At 45.6% G+C, this 15,334-nt stretch overlaps 1 protein-coding gene across 1 annotated transcript in view; it reads left to right on the plus strand.

Annotated features, from left to right (window-relative positions):
- The first annotated feature begins 3,577 nt into the window (after positions 1 to 3,577).
- YWHAG (tyrosine 3-monooxygenase/tryptophan 5-monooxygenase activation protein gamma) overlaps positions 3,578 to 15,334 on the plus strand; it is a 42,781-nt gene continuing 31,024 nt past the window's right edge. Inside the window, exon 1 of the mRNA XM_073315814.1 lies at positions 3,578 to 3,836. Coding sequence (XP_073171915.1) covers positions 3,750 to 3,836 — 87 coding nt within the window. The 5' untranslated portion in view covers positions 3,578 to 3,749. The remainder of the gene's footprint in view (positions 3,837 to 15,334) is intronic.

Genomic DNA, 15,334 nt, shown 5'->3' on the forward strand with positions numbered 1-15,334 from the left:
TAAACAATAGCCCAGGACTGTGGGTGTCAGCAGCCTACAGCTCAGGGTGGGCTTGGAAGAGACGACCTCGTCTCCCAGGCCGCAGGAATTAACGAAGCCGTGCATTTGGATGCTTTTGAGTTATTTTAATAGTTTTTAATAGCTTTGGGGGCGGGGGCTGCAGTGTCAGTTGGTACATTAGCTAGACTGACCTCTTCTAGGGCCTAATCCAAAGCCCACTGAAGCCTAAGGTGCATCCGATGAAGTGAGCTGTAGCTCACGAAAGCTTATGCTCAAATAAATTGGTTAGTCTCTAAGGTGCCACAAGTACTCCTTTTCTTTTTGCGAATACAGACTAACACGGCTGTTACTCTGAAGCCTAACGGAGTCTCTCCATGGACTTCAGTGGGCTTTGAATCCATCCCTCAGTGCTTAAGGCCAACATTTCCATTGACACCCAAACTCAGTAGCCATTTGTGAACATGCTGGTCTAAGTGCTCAAGACATCAGTAAGAAAACACCCTGCACAGGTGTGTAGCAAGGGAAGAGGAGCCCTGCCCCATCTTCCCTCACACTGAGGGCCCTTTGGTGTTGGTTTTTAATTTATTTTTCCTGAGAATGTATCGGCGTTTATTACCACACCAACAAAATCAGGTGAAAATCAGGACAAAAAACTCTTAATAATTTGTCTCGGTAAATATCGGGGTTTATTTTGGTGGACAGAAGGACAGAGGAAAATTGATTCAGTAGATTAATGCTTTGGTGAATGGAATTCAATGTGGTTTGCTGCAGAATTAACAGAGAACTCAAAACACAATGCTACCTCAGAATTTAAGAAAACAATGTATCGCTAATCTCCAAATAAAACTTTTCGCTTGAATAAACAGTTTTCTGTTGTAGACTCAGATCTATTAACCTATAAATATTGACATTTAATAATTGGACCACATCATCTGCAGCGCATCCACTCAGCTCCATCCTTTTCTCCTGTTTTTGCTTTTTCAAAACTTTCAGATACTTTTGAATGTATTCTGGTACAGATTTTCATTTTCTTCCCATTTTAGTCTGTCAGATCTTTAAACCATTATCTGCTAGCAGCTTGAAATGTGTACGTGATGTGCATGCGAGTCATCACTACGTTCAGATGCGCACGCACTTCAGAGCTTGTGTGCGCACCTGTTTGTTTATTGTGTGTATCTTTTAGACTAATACCTAGCCTTCCTTCAACAGGCTGCTTTGCATACACACACCAGCTAATGTGTTATCGTACGACATATATCTCACGCAATGTATTGTATTTTCCTAATAAAACAAGTTGTTTTTTAGATATTTGAATGATACAAAAGTAGGGTGAACATCGGAAAAAAGCGAATAATACTATTTGTAAAGCCCAGGATATTTTTTGGTAAAAATGGGTTTAAACTGAAAACGAAGGGGCTTGTTATAGCGCATCTCTGTTTGTACAGCATCTAGCACAATGGGGTCCCAGTCTATGACTAGGGCTCCTAGGTCTTACTGTAATACAAATAAATAATACTAATAATAATCATTCATATACAACACGGGGCAGTAATTTCCCCCTCTTGTCCATTTATGAATACCTAGCAGTATATGTTTATATAGAATTATAAATGGGATGAAACCCTGGCTCTGGATTAGGGTCTATGAGCAGACCTGGCCAACTGACCAGCCCTTCCTGGCAGGGATATAGAGTAAGACATGATCACTCAAATACTGAGAGGGCCTAGTCTATGAAGGGCTATATATGCAAGTATGAAGACTTTGACTTGTGGCTTTTGGAATAGCAGTAATCATGTAATTCATGGGAGGCAGATGCAACCGACTCCCTCAGTCCCTGTGGAGCGTGCAAGGTGCTATATTCTGCAGCCATTGTAGCTTGCTGATCAGTCTGAGGGAAGCCCAGTTAGGATTGCCAGCAACAAGTTGACTCAGCAACATCATGTCATCATATGGTAATACAAACATCATGATGTTGCTTTTTAGTACTGTGGGACAAATTGCCAAATTACAATGATACTTTACACTTCTGTAACAGTGTACTTTTCATCCAAGGATCTCAAAGCACTTCACGGGCATTAATTGAGCCTCCCAATCCTCCTTTACTATAGCAAATCAAGTATCGCCAGGCCCAGAGGCCCACAAGACCGGCCCCCAGAATCATGAGATCACCTTAAAAATTGTGAGATTGGGGGTCCTTTTGTTTGCATTCTGTTTTGGGGCCTTTAGGAGATACTCTGATCATTTTTTCAAGCTTTTCTCTGCAACCATGAGAGATAGAAACTCTTTTTTTTGAACGCCGGTTGAAATTCCCACTTTTCTGTAGGATTTGGGGCATAAAGAAGAACACCACATATGGCGAGACTCATGACAAAATCATCAGAGATGGCAACTCTGGGAGTCACAGAAATGTTAAGTGACTTGCTCAAGGTCACCCAGGAAGACAGTGGTAGAGCCAGGTATAAACTCCAACCCTCCTGGCAGAACAACTAGTCAGCATTTCTTCCCTGTAATGGCAACGTTGGATGGTCCTTAGCCATAGTTATAATATCCCAATATGGTGTGGCATGGAAGTGAGGAGACGGGTTTCAAACTTGGCTTTGTCAACTGAGTGACAGCGGACAAGTCACGTAGGCCTGAACTTTTGAAAGTGTCCACTCATTTGAGAGGCCTCTGGTTTTGGCTGCCCAACTGGAAACGCCCCCGGCCTGATTTGCAGAGGTGCTGAGCGATGAAGTTAACAGGAGCTGCATGCGCTGCACCCCTCTGAAAACGAGGCCCTGCACGTTTCCAGATGGGCACCCAAAACCTGCAGCGCACGCAGCTCTTTGCGCCTCATCTTCCCTTGCTCTACAGCGGGGGGACAAGGGTGCTTTTTGAGGCCTACAGACAACTGGGGATTTTCAAAGGTGCCGAAGGGACTTAGGTGCTCAACAACCATTGATTTTCAGTGGGGTTTAGCGGCTGGCTCCCATGGGCTTCTTTGACAATCCCGCCACGCCAGATGTAAGCGTGATTACGGGACAGTCTCCTGGCAGGAAGCACCCACACGTTAGGGCGGGGAGAGGTCCCAGATCAGCCAGGCGCCCAACTCCCATGGCCGGCCAGCGCGTGGGGGTGGGGGACGGCGAGGGGGGCGGGGCCTCGGAGAAGGGGCGGGGCAAGGGTGTTCGGTTGTGTCCGGTCGGAAAGTTGGCAACCCTAAGCCGGGCCCATCTCCCCGGCGGCGGTGGCGGGTTACCCCGCGTGGGGGCTGCTGGGGTCCCTGAGCCCCGGGCTGTGGGGGGAGCGGCTGCAGCCGGTGAGTCAGCGCTCGGGCCCCGCCGCCGAGCCCCACAGCCTGGGGGTGCCACAGTGAGGAGAAAGAGAGCGAGAGGCTGTGAGCGTTTGGGGGGGAGGGAGGGGCCCTCCCACTCCTCCAATGCGCCCCTGAGCGGGGTGCGCTGGGAAATGGCGTCTTGCGCTGCAGGCTCAGGCTGAGGCCCGCGAAGGCGGGTGCGGGGAGAGAACTACAACCCCCACAATGCCCAGCGCGGGAGAGACCGGGGCGGCGCCGGAGCGAGGCGCGCGCGTGCAGGGGGCGTGGCCGCAGCGGGGTTGTCCTGGTCGCGGGCGGCGCGCGCACAGCAGCCGGGTGTGCAGCCGCCGCCGCCGCCGGAGCCGGAGCCGCCTCAGCCGGAGCTGCCCCGCCGCCGCCTCTCCCGCCCGCGAGCCCAGCCCCGCCCCGCCCGCCCGCCCGCCCGGCCGGGAAGATGGTGGACCGCGAGCAGCTGGTGCAGAAAGCCCGGCTGGCCGAGCAAGCCGAGCGCTACGATGACATGGCGGCCGCCATGAAGAACGTGAGTCCTGCCTCCCCGCCCCCCCGCGGGGCGCGCACCCCTGGGTGCGGGGCCACCCCTGGGTGCGGGGCCGCCCCCGCCTTCCCCCTGGGGCTGCGGTCCCCCCCCCCCTCCCCGGGCGGGGCGCCCCCGAGCCTGGCGCCGAGGGGGCCGGGGGCTGCCCCGAGGGCTGAGCGTGGGTCGTGCTTTGGGGGGGGGGGTCCCCCGCTAACGGGGTTCTCCCCCCCACAAGTGGCCTGCCAGGCTTGTGCCCCCCTTTGCTCTTCCCTTCTACCCCCCCACCCCCCTTTCTGGGCGGGGCTGCCCCGCGAGGGTCCTTTTACCCCTTCCCGGGCCGGGGGGGGGGGTCGCTTGCCCGCCCGCCCTGTTTTCGGGGTTTGGTCTGGGGGTGCCGTGGGGCAGCGGGGGGCATGGCTCGGAGAGGGAACCCTCCACGCCTTGCTCCTGGGGGGTGGGGGGGTGGCTGACGGCGAAGCTATTCCGTCCCGTGGGGGGGCGGAGGGCGGGTCGGAGGGCTGTGGCTTCCCCAGCGGGGTCCGAGGAGCCCGGGAGCGGTGCCGGCGCGGGTCGCTTTTTCCCCTTTCTCGCCCTGCCTTGTGGCTGGGCGGTGCCGCTCCCTGCCAGCTTTTCCCATTAACTCAGCTCGTCTGCGGCCCCCCACTACACACATCCACCTCCATCCTCTGCCACCTCCCTTACCCTGCTTCTCCTGGCAGGTCTCAGGGAGCCTTCTTCTGGATCCTGAGATCTTTGGATCCTACCTATAAAAACCTCATCTTAGAGATTGACGTGTACGTTGTCTCTAGCACCCGATCTCACGGCTCCATTTAAATTGCTTTCTTAGAGGTCGCGGTGCTGCTCAGGGGAATTCACGATTGTGTGTGTAATTTATAAATAATCACACTGAGGGACTTTTATGCATGGCTTTCCCTGTAGCTGTTAAACATCTCTCAGTTTCTCTAATGCATCCCTTTTTCATGTCTTCTGTCCTGTATTGTCCTGTATTTGGGAAGAGCGTATACCTGTCTCTTCAATGGTCTAAGTTTAAGTTTATTTTTATTACATTTGTTTCAAGATTTATGGATTTAGCCTTATTTTCGTTTTACACTCTTAAAATAAAGAGACTGCATTTATCAGACTGATCTGATTTGTGATACTTAATGTCCCTTATTAATAAATGCAGATATCATTTGGAAATCAATAAGTAAGAAATCACTCTGATCTGATCTTGCAAACAAAGCAATCGTGGGAGGTAGTATCAAGTCATTCCAGAAGATTCTGCATTTGTCATATTGCAGAGAGGCTAGACTGGGTGGAGGGAGGGAGGGGTTGCTTTAAAGGGGAAAACTGTTCTTTATATTTGCCTTGTTAGTCAGGTCTGAGCCTTTAAGAGAAGCTGGGGTGTCCTCCCTTGCTGAAGAAAAGTGAATGCTGATCTTGGAATGTCGCAGTCTGTCTAGGATGCAGCTCTCTGTGCCTATATTGCACCATTTTGTCAATAGTCTTCAATTTTTCAAATAGACAGAGTTGTCAAAACCTGACTGAGAATGGGAAAGGAGGAGATATATCAAATGAAATATGGAAAAATCAGAATAAGATAATAGCTTGACAGTACTCAGGGATTCTAATATCTGATGTTCCTCTCTACTGCGATATGAATTGTATACAGTTCTGTCTCTGTACTGATGGCTTCAGTTATTAGTTCAGGGCAGCTGCTTGCTATGAGTGCAAGTATTAAACCTTATTTTATATGGGTAATGTATCTATTACTATTTCAAAGCGGAGTGTAATATGGCTGAGGACATAACAAGGAGTAGCCTTATTGCAATATTTCCATTCCTGCAAAAACTTGGCTAGCACACGTACACCAGTTCTAGATTTAAAAGAAAAATTCTCATTTAATCAAGGAGAGGGTGAATCTTTTATTGACCATCACTGAAACAGCAATCTGGGATAATGCTGCATCTCCAGTTGATGCAGTTCAGCCATTAGAAACTGATTCATACTCGGGACTGTTTGTGCTAAAGCCTCTTACTTCCTCAAACAAAAAGAGGAGCTTTGTTCTTACAATACTTGTAAAGTACTGCTTAAATTTGAGCTCAATTCCATCAGTGGATGTCACATTTAGTTATGCCTGGTATTTGTCCCATCCCATCCCCCAACTCCAGTTGTGCAGGAGGCTTGTGACCTCGCGCTCATTTCCGTAGCAACACATACTGATGTTTTTCAGTGAAAGAAGCTGCAATGCACCCAGGTGGTAGCAAAGAGGATGCAAATTGCATATATTCAAGGTAATGCTGAAATGTAATAGTACAGTGATCCAACTGGATTGATATTCCCTGCAGAAAACTACTATTAGGTCTTTTTCAGTTGTCCTTCCACAGTTGGTGCCTATCACTTCCTGACAGGCAAATAACGAGCTTTATTACATCAAAATTTCATATTTGCTTCCTGTTGTACAAAGCAGTTTTATGATAAGACGTTAAATATTTGCAGTGGCTCTTCTGTTAGCGGAAACTCTTTAAGTAGAGAGCAATAGCTAAGAGTGAACAACAGATACTTGAAGTATAATTGCCCTTTTAAAATGACAATTCAATTTTTGAATGGTCATCAGTAACTTAATGACTGATTGTATGTGATGCAGCTTCCAGTTACCTAATTAAATGAGCCCAACACATCCTTTTGGGAGTTCTTAAATGCAGTCATTCTATTAAGGGGTTCAGAATCAGTTTGATACAGTAGAGTTCTTCTGTACTCTTGAAGCCTTCTGAAAAGACTTAAAATAGAAAAAATGTACTGAATGAAAATGCAGTCATCTTATTATTCAGTGTTTCAACACTTGACTTTCTAGTAGGAACCATCTTTATTAAAAGCAGTATTTTTAACTTGCTAAAACCATTTAACCCATTGATGCACTTAGGGCATATGCAAACAGAACTTATTAGTGATTCTGTTTAAGCAGGTTAGTAATACTATTTAGTCTTTGAGCTCATTAGGCTTATTGAGATGTCCCAGTAAAATGGAGTATACTGTGTTGCATTTGCCATGGAGGATCAGGATAAAACTATATTCTTATAAGGCTCTTGATCGGTCTCTCTTTGGAGTAGTCTCTGTATTCTTCTAACTATTCAGTCTGTCATAATGTCAATTTATAGCTTGATTTCTAAAAAGCCAGCTAGAGAAGGTTGGTTGTTCTCCCTGAGTAGGCTACTAAGACTTGGAACAGATCATCAGTATGGGCACTTAGGAACCCTGTCAGTGCCTTAAGTCGAATGAGCTTTTTTGTCTGAATTGGGCCTCTAGGAGGCTAACCTAACTTACCTTAAAGCTTACTGTTGTATAGCTGCTTATGCCATGATGGATCGATCAATACCCATTAGGTGTAATGGAGTGGTGACGCCTTTGCAGGCTTTTCTGAGGTGGAGTCCTTCCAACCATCCAAGTCATGTGATGCTTGGGGAATTGTCTGCTTTTCGGTGGGTACATCTATACTACAGTTTTCAGCCTGATCATTCCACCTGTCCTGCCAGACGGGAGTGTCTTTCAGTGAACACTGACTATCTGTAAGAAACTCACTTTTGAAGGACAGTGTTTGGAAGCATTTTAAGGCTTCAGGACTGTGGTCTTTGTATTCTTCAGGGTTCTGTGAGCAAAATTTTTATAGGGACTGCATTTATGCAGCATGTAATAAGAGCAGTCCAAACTATCTCCCTGGTTCTGTCTAGCTTCAGTCACTTCTTGTCTCCGATAACATTTTTAATCTCCCAGGAAATTCAGTTATGCCATTTTAATACTGAATCACCTTCATATTTGTTACATTAAGAGAAATGTATTTGTCTTCACTTACTAAATTAATGAATCCAGCAATAGACTTTTCAGGGGATGGAAAGTTTGGGGAAACTAATAAACCCTATATGAATGTTTCTCTTAAAGCAGGTGTCCAAAATATTATTGTTACAGGAAATCATTAAGCTGTGTCTAAAACCACACACACAAAGTTGATAAAAAGAATGGATTTAGGGATGGCTTTAAAAGTTTTCAGCAAATGTCTCTTGTTCGCTGATGACTCCCTGGTTACTTGATTCTAGGTATCTAAATGTCTGTATTACATAATAGTATTAGGCTATAGTGTGATAGTCTAGTAGTAATCTATAGTACTATAACTGTACGTGCAGCATTATACAAATAGATAAATACTAGAGATTACTGCTGCTTGGAGCATACAATTGCTCCTGGATCAAGAACATAACGCTAGTAGACCACAGTGTGTGGGTAGGACATCAGTAAACATGAAGTACAAATTGTTCTTGGGGAGAGGTTTGTACCTATGTACCTGCTGTACTCAGCTTGAGTGAATAATTTCCAAGTTTCTCATTGGTCCTGAAGAGCTCAAATTTTAATTGTGCAACAAGTGTTTGGCTTATCGGAAGGCCTCACGGAAGAACAAAAATACTAGAAAGGGATATGGAAGAGTGGTTGACTAATATCATAGAGGCTGTTCCAGTCTTAAGGGTGAACATGGAAAAAACATACTAAGTGTGGAATGACTAGGCAGGAGTAAATTGGTAGGCATGGGGAAGGAGAAATCTAGAGCCAATCTGTGCTCTGGAATGGAGCTGTGCAGAACCTGGACTGTGAGGGTGACTAATTTTTAAATCTTTTTGGCTTCATCAAACTCAAGGGAAGTGAAAGAATGCAGGAGGTGATTTTAGCCACACCTTGGAGGGGAGCACAATGAGAAGTAGGGAATTCAGAGGGGAAGTGGCTTTAGAGGATAAAACACGAGGTGAAATAGGAACTGTTCGTGGTATCTGAGTAGCATCTACTGATGTATACTGAAGCAGTAAGATTATAATGCATAGGCACCAGGGGCAGAATCAAGGTTACAGTATAGCAGACAGCAAGTAGTCTTAATATGACTTCTAGAGAAATCTAAACCATTATGGTTGTGTAGCTAAAGTCTTAAATGTGAAAGAGCCAAAGCTGTTTGCATAGGCACAAGGGGCATAGTTAAAGTTCTGTGTATTACAACTCTTCCCTGTAACCTTAGCGTCCGTTAACGTGTACTAGTTTGTTAGGATTTTGTGAATACCATTGATCTTCTTTTATACACACGGTATCCACAGCATTCATTGTGGATAGCTCACCGGTGAGTGAACTAATGTTACTATAGACCATAGTTGAAGTTCTCTGAATTCTGCAGATGCAAAAATCCTCTTGTGGCTCTTTTTGCTGAGATGATACAGGTGTTTGGCCATCTTGGTTCCTGTCTGCCACAAGAAGGGGTCTTTCAGCAGGCATGCGTCATAACTGAGTGAGGTTGCTATGAGCCCTAAGAAGGAGCTTCCAAATAGTTAGGCTTCTGACAAGGCACTGAGCTTCTGAGCCTGATATGCCAGCAACCCACTCTCTGCGAATTGTAAGTTTCTCTGAAGGCTTCACTTCTATGCAGCTGTCTTTTTTTTCCTCTGAACCCCTTTGAATTTCTGGTCCCATCTTTTCCTGCTGTTGCCTTGCATGATTTCAGTGCAGCCACAAAGGGGGTCATGGTACACTGACCCTAAATGCTATGGCAGAGCTGCCTAAGTCTTTATGGAACTCCAGTATTGGATGCTATGGCAAATTGGGCAGCAGCCTGAACTGCATGGAGCATAATTTTACTGAACTAGCTAAAAATGAAGAAAAATCACTTTCTGAATGTTTGGCGACCTATTTTATGCAGCTGCAGGAATTGAGAGACATGTTGGTGGAATCTGCGTGTGGAAAGCTATGCCGTAATTATAGCCTCTTTCACTTCCTGTTTTTTGTGCACTTACATTCGTAATACTGATGGTAGACTGACATGAAAAAAAAATTCTCTATCTAGACAGGATCTGCTAATTTGTTATCATGTAATTCCCTCAAGTTGTGGGCAATAACACTCATGTAGGTGGCACTTGGTATTGCTCAGACAGGTGGAATATTTTGTAATATGGAAAAAACAGGTGGGGCAACACTCAAACTCTACAACCCAACTAATGAAGTATTTGTTTGCTTTAACGTAGCAAAGACCTACAAAAAGAAGCAAGGTAGCCCAATAGAGCCACAGACCATCCTACTGTCATTGAATCATAGAATATCCGGGTTGGAAGGGACCTCAGGTCGTCATCTAGTCCAACCCCCTGCTCAAAGCAGGACCAATTCCCAACTAAATCATCCCAGCCAGGGCTTTGTCAAGCCTGAGCTTAAAAACCTCAAAGGAAGGAGATTCTACCACCTCCCTAGGTAACGCATTCCAGTGTTTCACCACCCTCCTAGTGAAAAAAGTTTTTCCTAATATCCAACCTAAACCTTCCCCACTGCAACTTGAGACCATCACTCCTTGTTCTGTCATCAGCTACCACTGGGAACAGTCTAGATCCATCCTCTTTGGAACCCCCTTTCAGGTAGTTGAAAGCAGCTATCAAATCCCCCCTCATTCTTCTCTTCCACAGACTAAACAATCCCAGTTCCCTCAGCCTCTCCTCATAAGTCATGTGTTCCAGTCCCCTAATCATTTTTGTTGCCCTCCGCTGGAAGTTTTCCAATTTGCCACATCCTTCTTGTAATGTGGGGCCCAAAACTGGACACAGTACTCCAGATGAGGCCTCACCAATGTTGAACAGAGGGGGACGATCACGTCCCTCGATCTGCTGGCAATGCCCCTATGTATACATCCCAAAATGCCATTGGCCTTCTTGGCAACAAGGGCACGCTGTTGACTCCTATCCAGCTTCTTGTCCACTGTAACCCCTAGGTCCTTTTCTGCAGAACTGCTGCCTAGCCATTCGGTCCCTAGTCTGTAGCAGTGCATGGGATTCTTGAGGGTTAGTCTATATTTTTATAACATTAAAATAGGTAAATACAACCCATGGGTTAGTAGTGATCTTCTCTGTGCCCAGTCCACAGATGATGTGGTTGTGTTACAAGTCTGCTTGAAAGCCTGGCTCATAGCTCAGGTAGAGACAGACTTTTAGCTTTGGAGTCCTAGGGTCTACCAAGATGTTTGCCTCAGCAAACCTAGCTATTCTGTTGCTTGTCTGCCTTAAGTACTTTGTTCAAAGCTGCGTACTGTGTGGCTAGTTGACACTTTGATTTTTGCCCATGTTCAAATCCTTTTCCAGGTGTACTAACAGCTCATTTCACAGAATAGGTAACCACACACCGCTGCATAAATAAAATGGGGGCAGGAAATCTCTCTACATAAAAATACAAGATCTTAAACTGGCCATCATCTTCAGCAGCCAAAGCCTGGAGTCTTCTACACTTGCTTACCTCCCAGCAGAACTCCCCTGACTTTAGTTATTTAACATGTACATCTTGGGGGGAAACCTACAGATTTATTTGCAAGACGGAAGAAACACACTGGGTTTGCCTTGGAAGACTGTACCTGGCTGCCATACTCAGCAGCACTTCAGTACGAGTAGCTCAGCTAACAGTAATATTATAAACCAGTAAGTGGTTATGATAGAGTTCATAGATTTTGAACCTGAATAACATTGCAGCATAGCAAGGCAGGGCTAGATGTAGACAATGTTGCCTTAGATAAAGGAGACTCCGCAGGTAGTCGGGCGCTGTTGGTGGTGACTGGGTGCAAGAGTGAGGAGGCTCTGTCAAGGTGAGCGTAGCATTGCTCTTGGGACTTGCTGCATCAAATCACCCTGCCAGTTAAGGATGGCTGGTTTACAAGAACTGGAGACTCTTGCAGATCACTGCAACAAGCTTCACCATGACATGCATATAAAATCACTTCTTGGTGTATGGACCCTGTAAAGATGTGGAGGTCACCCCAATGTACCCCCTGCAGTCAGGTGCAGGCTGCAGGTGAACCCTGCCTCTGTTTTCTTTCATCTGGGTATAAACAAGTCCAAGCAGGCTTTCCAGTATTAAAGTGCTCTCTTTAGAAGGTCATCTTACTTAATGGAAAATGACAACACAACAACCAAAAGCTTTACTCAGTTACTCCAATGACAGTGCACCAACCTTGATCACTCTTAGGGTGGATTCCCTGCCTGGAGCTTGGGTTTCTGCTAGGCATTCAGCCACATGCCAGTCTTCCCCTACCAGTGTGTGTTGCTGAGCAACTCCCTAGTAGCTCCTCGGGGTTCTACACCCACTTCATTCTCCTGGACTGCTTTGGTCCCTTGTCTTGGGAGCACCTTCTTTCTGGACCTGTTGCTCTGTTCTCCAGGGAGACACCGTGGCGAGTAGTTTCCTGACTAGCTCCCCTGAGGAGGAACCTCTCTGTTTTGGGGCTAGACTGAGTTCTCATAAGGGGATAGCTCAGTGGTTTGAGCATTGGCCTACTAAACCCAGGTTTGTGAGTTCAGTCCTTGAGGGGGCCATTTAGGGATGTGGGGCAAAAATTGGGGATCGGTCCTGCTTTGAGCAGGGGGTTGGACTAGATGACCTCCTGAGGTCCCTTCCAACTGTGATGTTCTATGATTCGCTGCCCAGCTGTTTAGGCAATTAACTATCCATAGGTGGATCTGAGTTGGCTCATTCTCCTTAGAGCCTGTCACAGGTCAGCGGGATGCTGCTCTCCCTTCCCTACCCATCAGACCCTTTTTGTCCTTGCCGTAGTCTTGACTGGCATACTGGTGGCACATTGGTGCATATTCCAGAACAGTGAAGTTATAACAGAGGTTGCTAAATGCAAATCAAGGAAAAATGTACTATCAAACACTCAGTCCTACAAACAGCTATAGAAACAGCAATCTAAATTGATCACAGAATTCCTTATGCAACCTTAACACCGTACTTCCACACAGACCGTTAAACTGAAAACTCCCTGCCAATGGACCACTAAAGCACATCCTATTGAGTCTTCATGCTATCTTGAAACATGCATTATTTGACACCTTTGCTGCTGTTGGTTTGTCTTATCTGGCTTAAACTGAGGACTCCATTTTGCCCCTTGGCTTTTGGCCAACCTGGTTTCACTAGCCACAAAACAGGCACTGTGGATGATGCCTACAAGAGAAGTTATCAAAATTGAAGGGGGAGGCATTCAGGTTAACGTCCAGTACCCTGCTGAGGGACCTACTGTACACCACTCTAAGTGCAGGAAAGCTGCTCCTCGTGTTGCTAGCATGTTTGTAGACCCTGCTTGTGGTAGGGCCTAGGTGGTGTCAGGCAGGATAAGGGAAAGCATCCAGTTTATCTTGGGCTCAGCTGCTGGGACTAGGAATCCTTCTCTTAGGCTTCTGTCTTCCCAGTTGTTGCCTCTTTGACGAAGACACGTCTCTTGCAGCTGGCTGAGGGTTTTTCATGCTGCACAGTTGCCGTCCTGCACTGCGAGTACCCGAGCAAGTCAGACCATGTAAGCAGACCGGCTTTGCTTTCACCTCAGAGGCTATAAACAGCATAATTGCCCATAGCTATAAGGTACCACACAGCTCTTTCTAAGCAAGCATGTTTATTCTTAAGGTGAAAGCATTACAGAGAAAACATAGTAAAACGATAAAGAACCTACATGCATGGTAATCTTACCAGAGATTGTCCCACAAGGACTCTGGTAGGAGTCAATCCTTCAACCCCACATAGAGGATTTTCCTCTTGTTACAAGTTCATAACACCTTTTGCTCAGAACAGAAACCCATCGTGAATCAGAGTCCTTCCTTTATACAGTTTGGGCCTTCAATCTTGGATCCCTGGAAACATGTAATCCGTACACAATGGATTTCTCCTCAAGCATAGCTTCAAAAGGTTGGGTCTGAAGGTGGGAATTTGCATTTACCTCCTCCCAAGTATGTCCTGGGAAACCCACTCAAATGTTCATTCTTGTCTGGCACATTGGGTCCCAGAATTTAACATTTAATCACGTCTCCCCACTAGAGGTTGCATACAATGACAATAATAAACAAACATTTGCATTTTTCATACTAGGTCACACTAGGGGGAATCTTACAGCCTTCTTTGTCTTTCTGCTTTGCTTCTCTTCAGAATACTCCTTTACCTGGACTTTCATATCTCTTCCTCCCTACCCATGCATTTTTGGATGTCTTCAGATCCCTTCTCTCTACTGCCACTCAAAGCTTTCCTAGATGTGGAAGAGTGAAAATGGTTCAATCCTGGTCAGTTTCACCACTGCTGTTAATGCAGTCTAACAGCATTTTTGAACAAAAAATAGCAATATTGAGGGAGTCTTTTGTTTAGTCATTTGTAATTCTCACAATGTATTTCCTCAGCATCAGTAAAAAATCCATTCTTCTGCTATTTGGTGCACTGGATAGAGAAGTGGAGAGACTCCTCTTGCTGAGATCTTTTTCTTGAAGTGACAAGGAGCAGTAGAGTGAAATGAATTAGGTGGCTCAACTTTAGGGCTGTTTTGTTGGGAAGCAGTGAAACTGACCAAGATCATGTTTGTTTCAAGCTGCTGCTGCTCTCCAACTCCTGAGCTGGAGGTCTGTTACTTGCTATGGACAAAAGGTTTTCAAGACCTGATATTTATCCAAGGACTTGATGTGCTTCATAAAGCACAAACGAATTCTCTCAAGGCAATAAAATGACTTTAGAGAGTGAACAGGTGCAGGAGGGAGGTGGCGGCAATGAATGTAAACCAGTATCTGAGAAAATGCAGTGCAAAATTTCAAACAAACTAGAACTTTCTGCAGTTTGATCATAAACCCAGTGGATATTGGTAGCCAAAAGCTAAGTATTCTGATTTTCTTTTGTGGTTCTTAAATCAAGGTCTGATATAGTGAGACACCTCATCACTGCCATGGATCTTTTGTTCTGCCTTCAAGGAATATACTTCCATAAAGACTATGAGGAAACGACTAAAACTGTCAATTAGTTTTTAAACTTGGTATCTTAATGATTCTCTGTTTACATAAATCAGGCAGCATTCCTTGTTGAGTTTACTTGGGGTTTGGGTAGAACAGGTAATATTCTCAAGTGTAAAGTACTCAGATTTTCCAAAAGAAAAGAATAAGAGGAAGTATCTGTTAGTCACTGTTAGCTTCCTGTCATGTGGGGGTGCTCTTGATTTCTAGTCTTTAGCTTTAGTAAGTGTCAGGGATTAACGGTTAAAGGCACTTGTACAACTGTTGGGCTTCAGCAGGTGGAATGAGGTTCCCTGGGCTGTCATGTCATCCTAAGTAAGGCTATTGGTCGTGGTCATGAGTTCATAACAAAGAAAGCTACCCTCTTCTATATGCAGATCCCTTCAGAAGAAGGCCAGCTGAGCAAGCCTCTGTGAATATTGACAAATTAGGCTCGCTGTAGCCGGTGCAGTGGAGTATAAGGGTTCTTAATTTATACTACTTTAAGCATGTTCAGTTCTTTTTACAAGCAGCTTCATACTAATTAAAATGTGCCATGATTCTTCCTCTGTCACTAAAAACTGATTAGTATGGTAATACTAGTCAGACTTTTCCCCATGTGCCATAATAACCAGCCTTAGATATAGTTCACCTCTGAATGGGTCATAAGAACGGCCATACTTGGGTCAGACTAAAGGTCCATCCAGTCCAGTA

This window comes from Lepidochelys kempii, chromosome 17 (genome assembly GCF_965140265.1).
Source record: "Lepidochelys kempii isolate rLepKem1 chromosome 17, rLepKem1.hap2, whole genome shotgun sequence".
Taxonomy (NCBI): Eukaryota; Metazoa; Chordata; order Testudines; family Cheloniidae; genus Lepidochelys; species Lepidochelys kempii.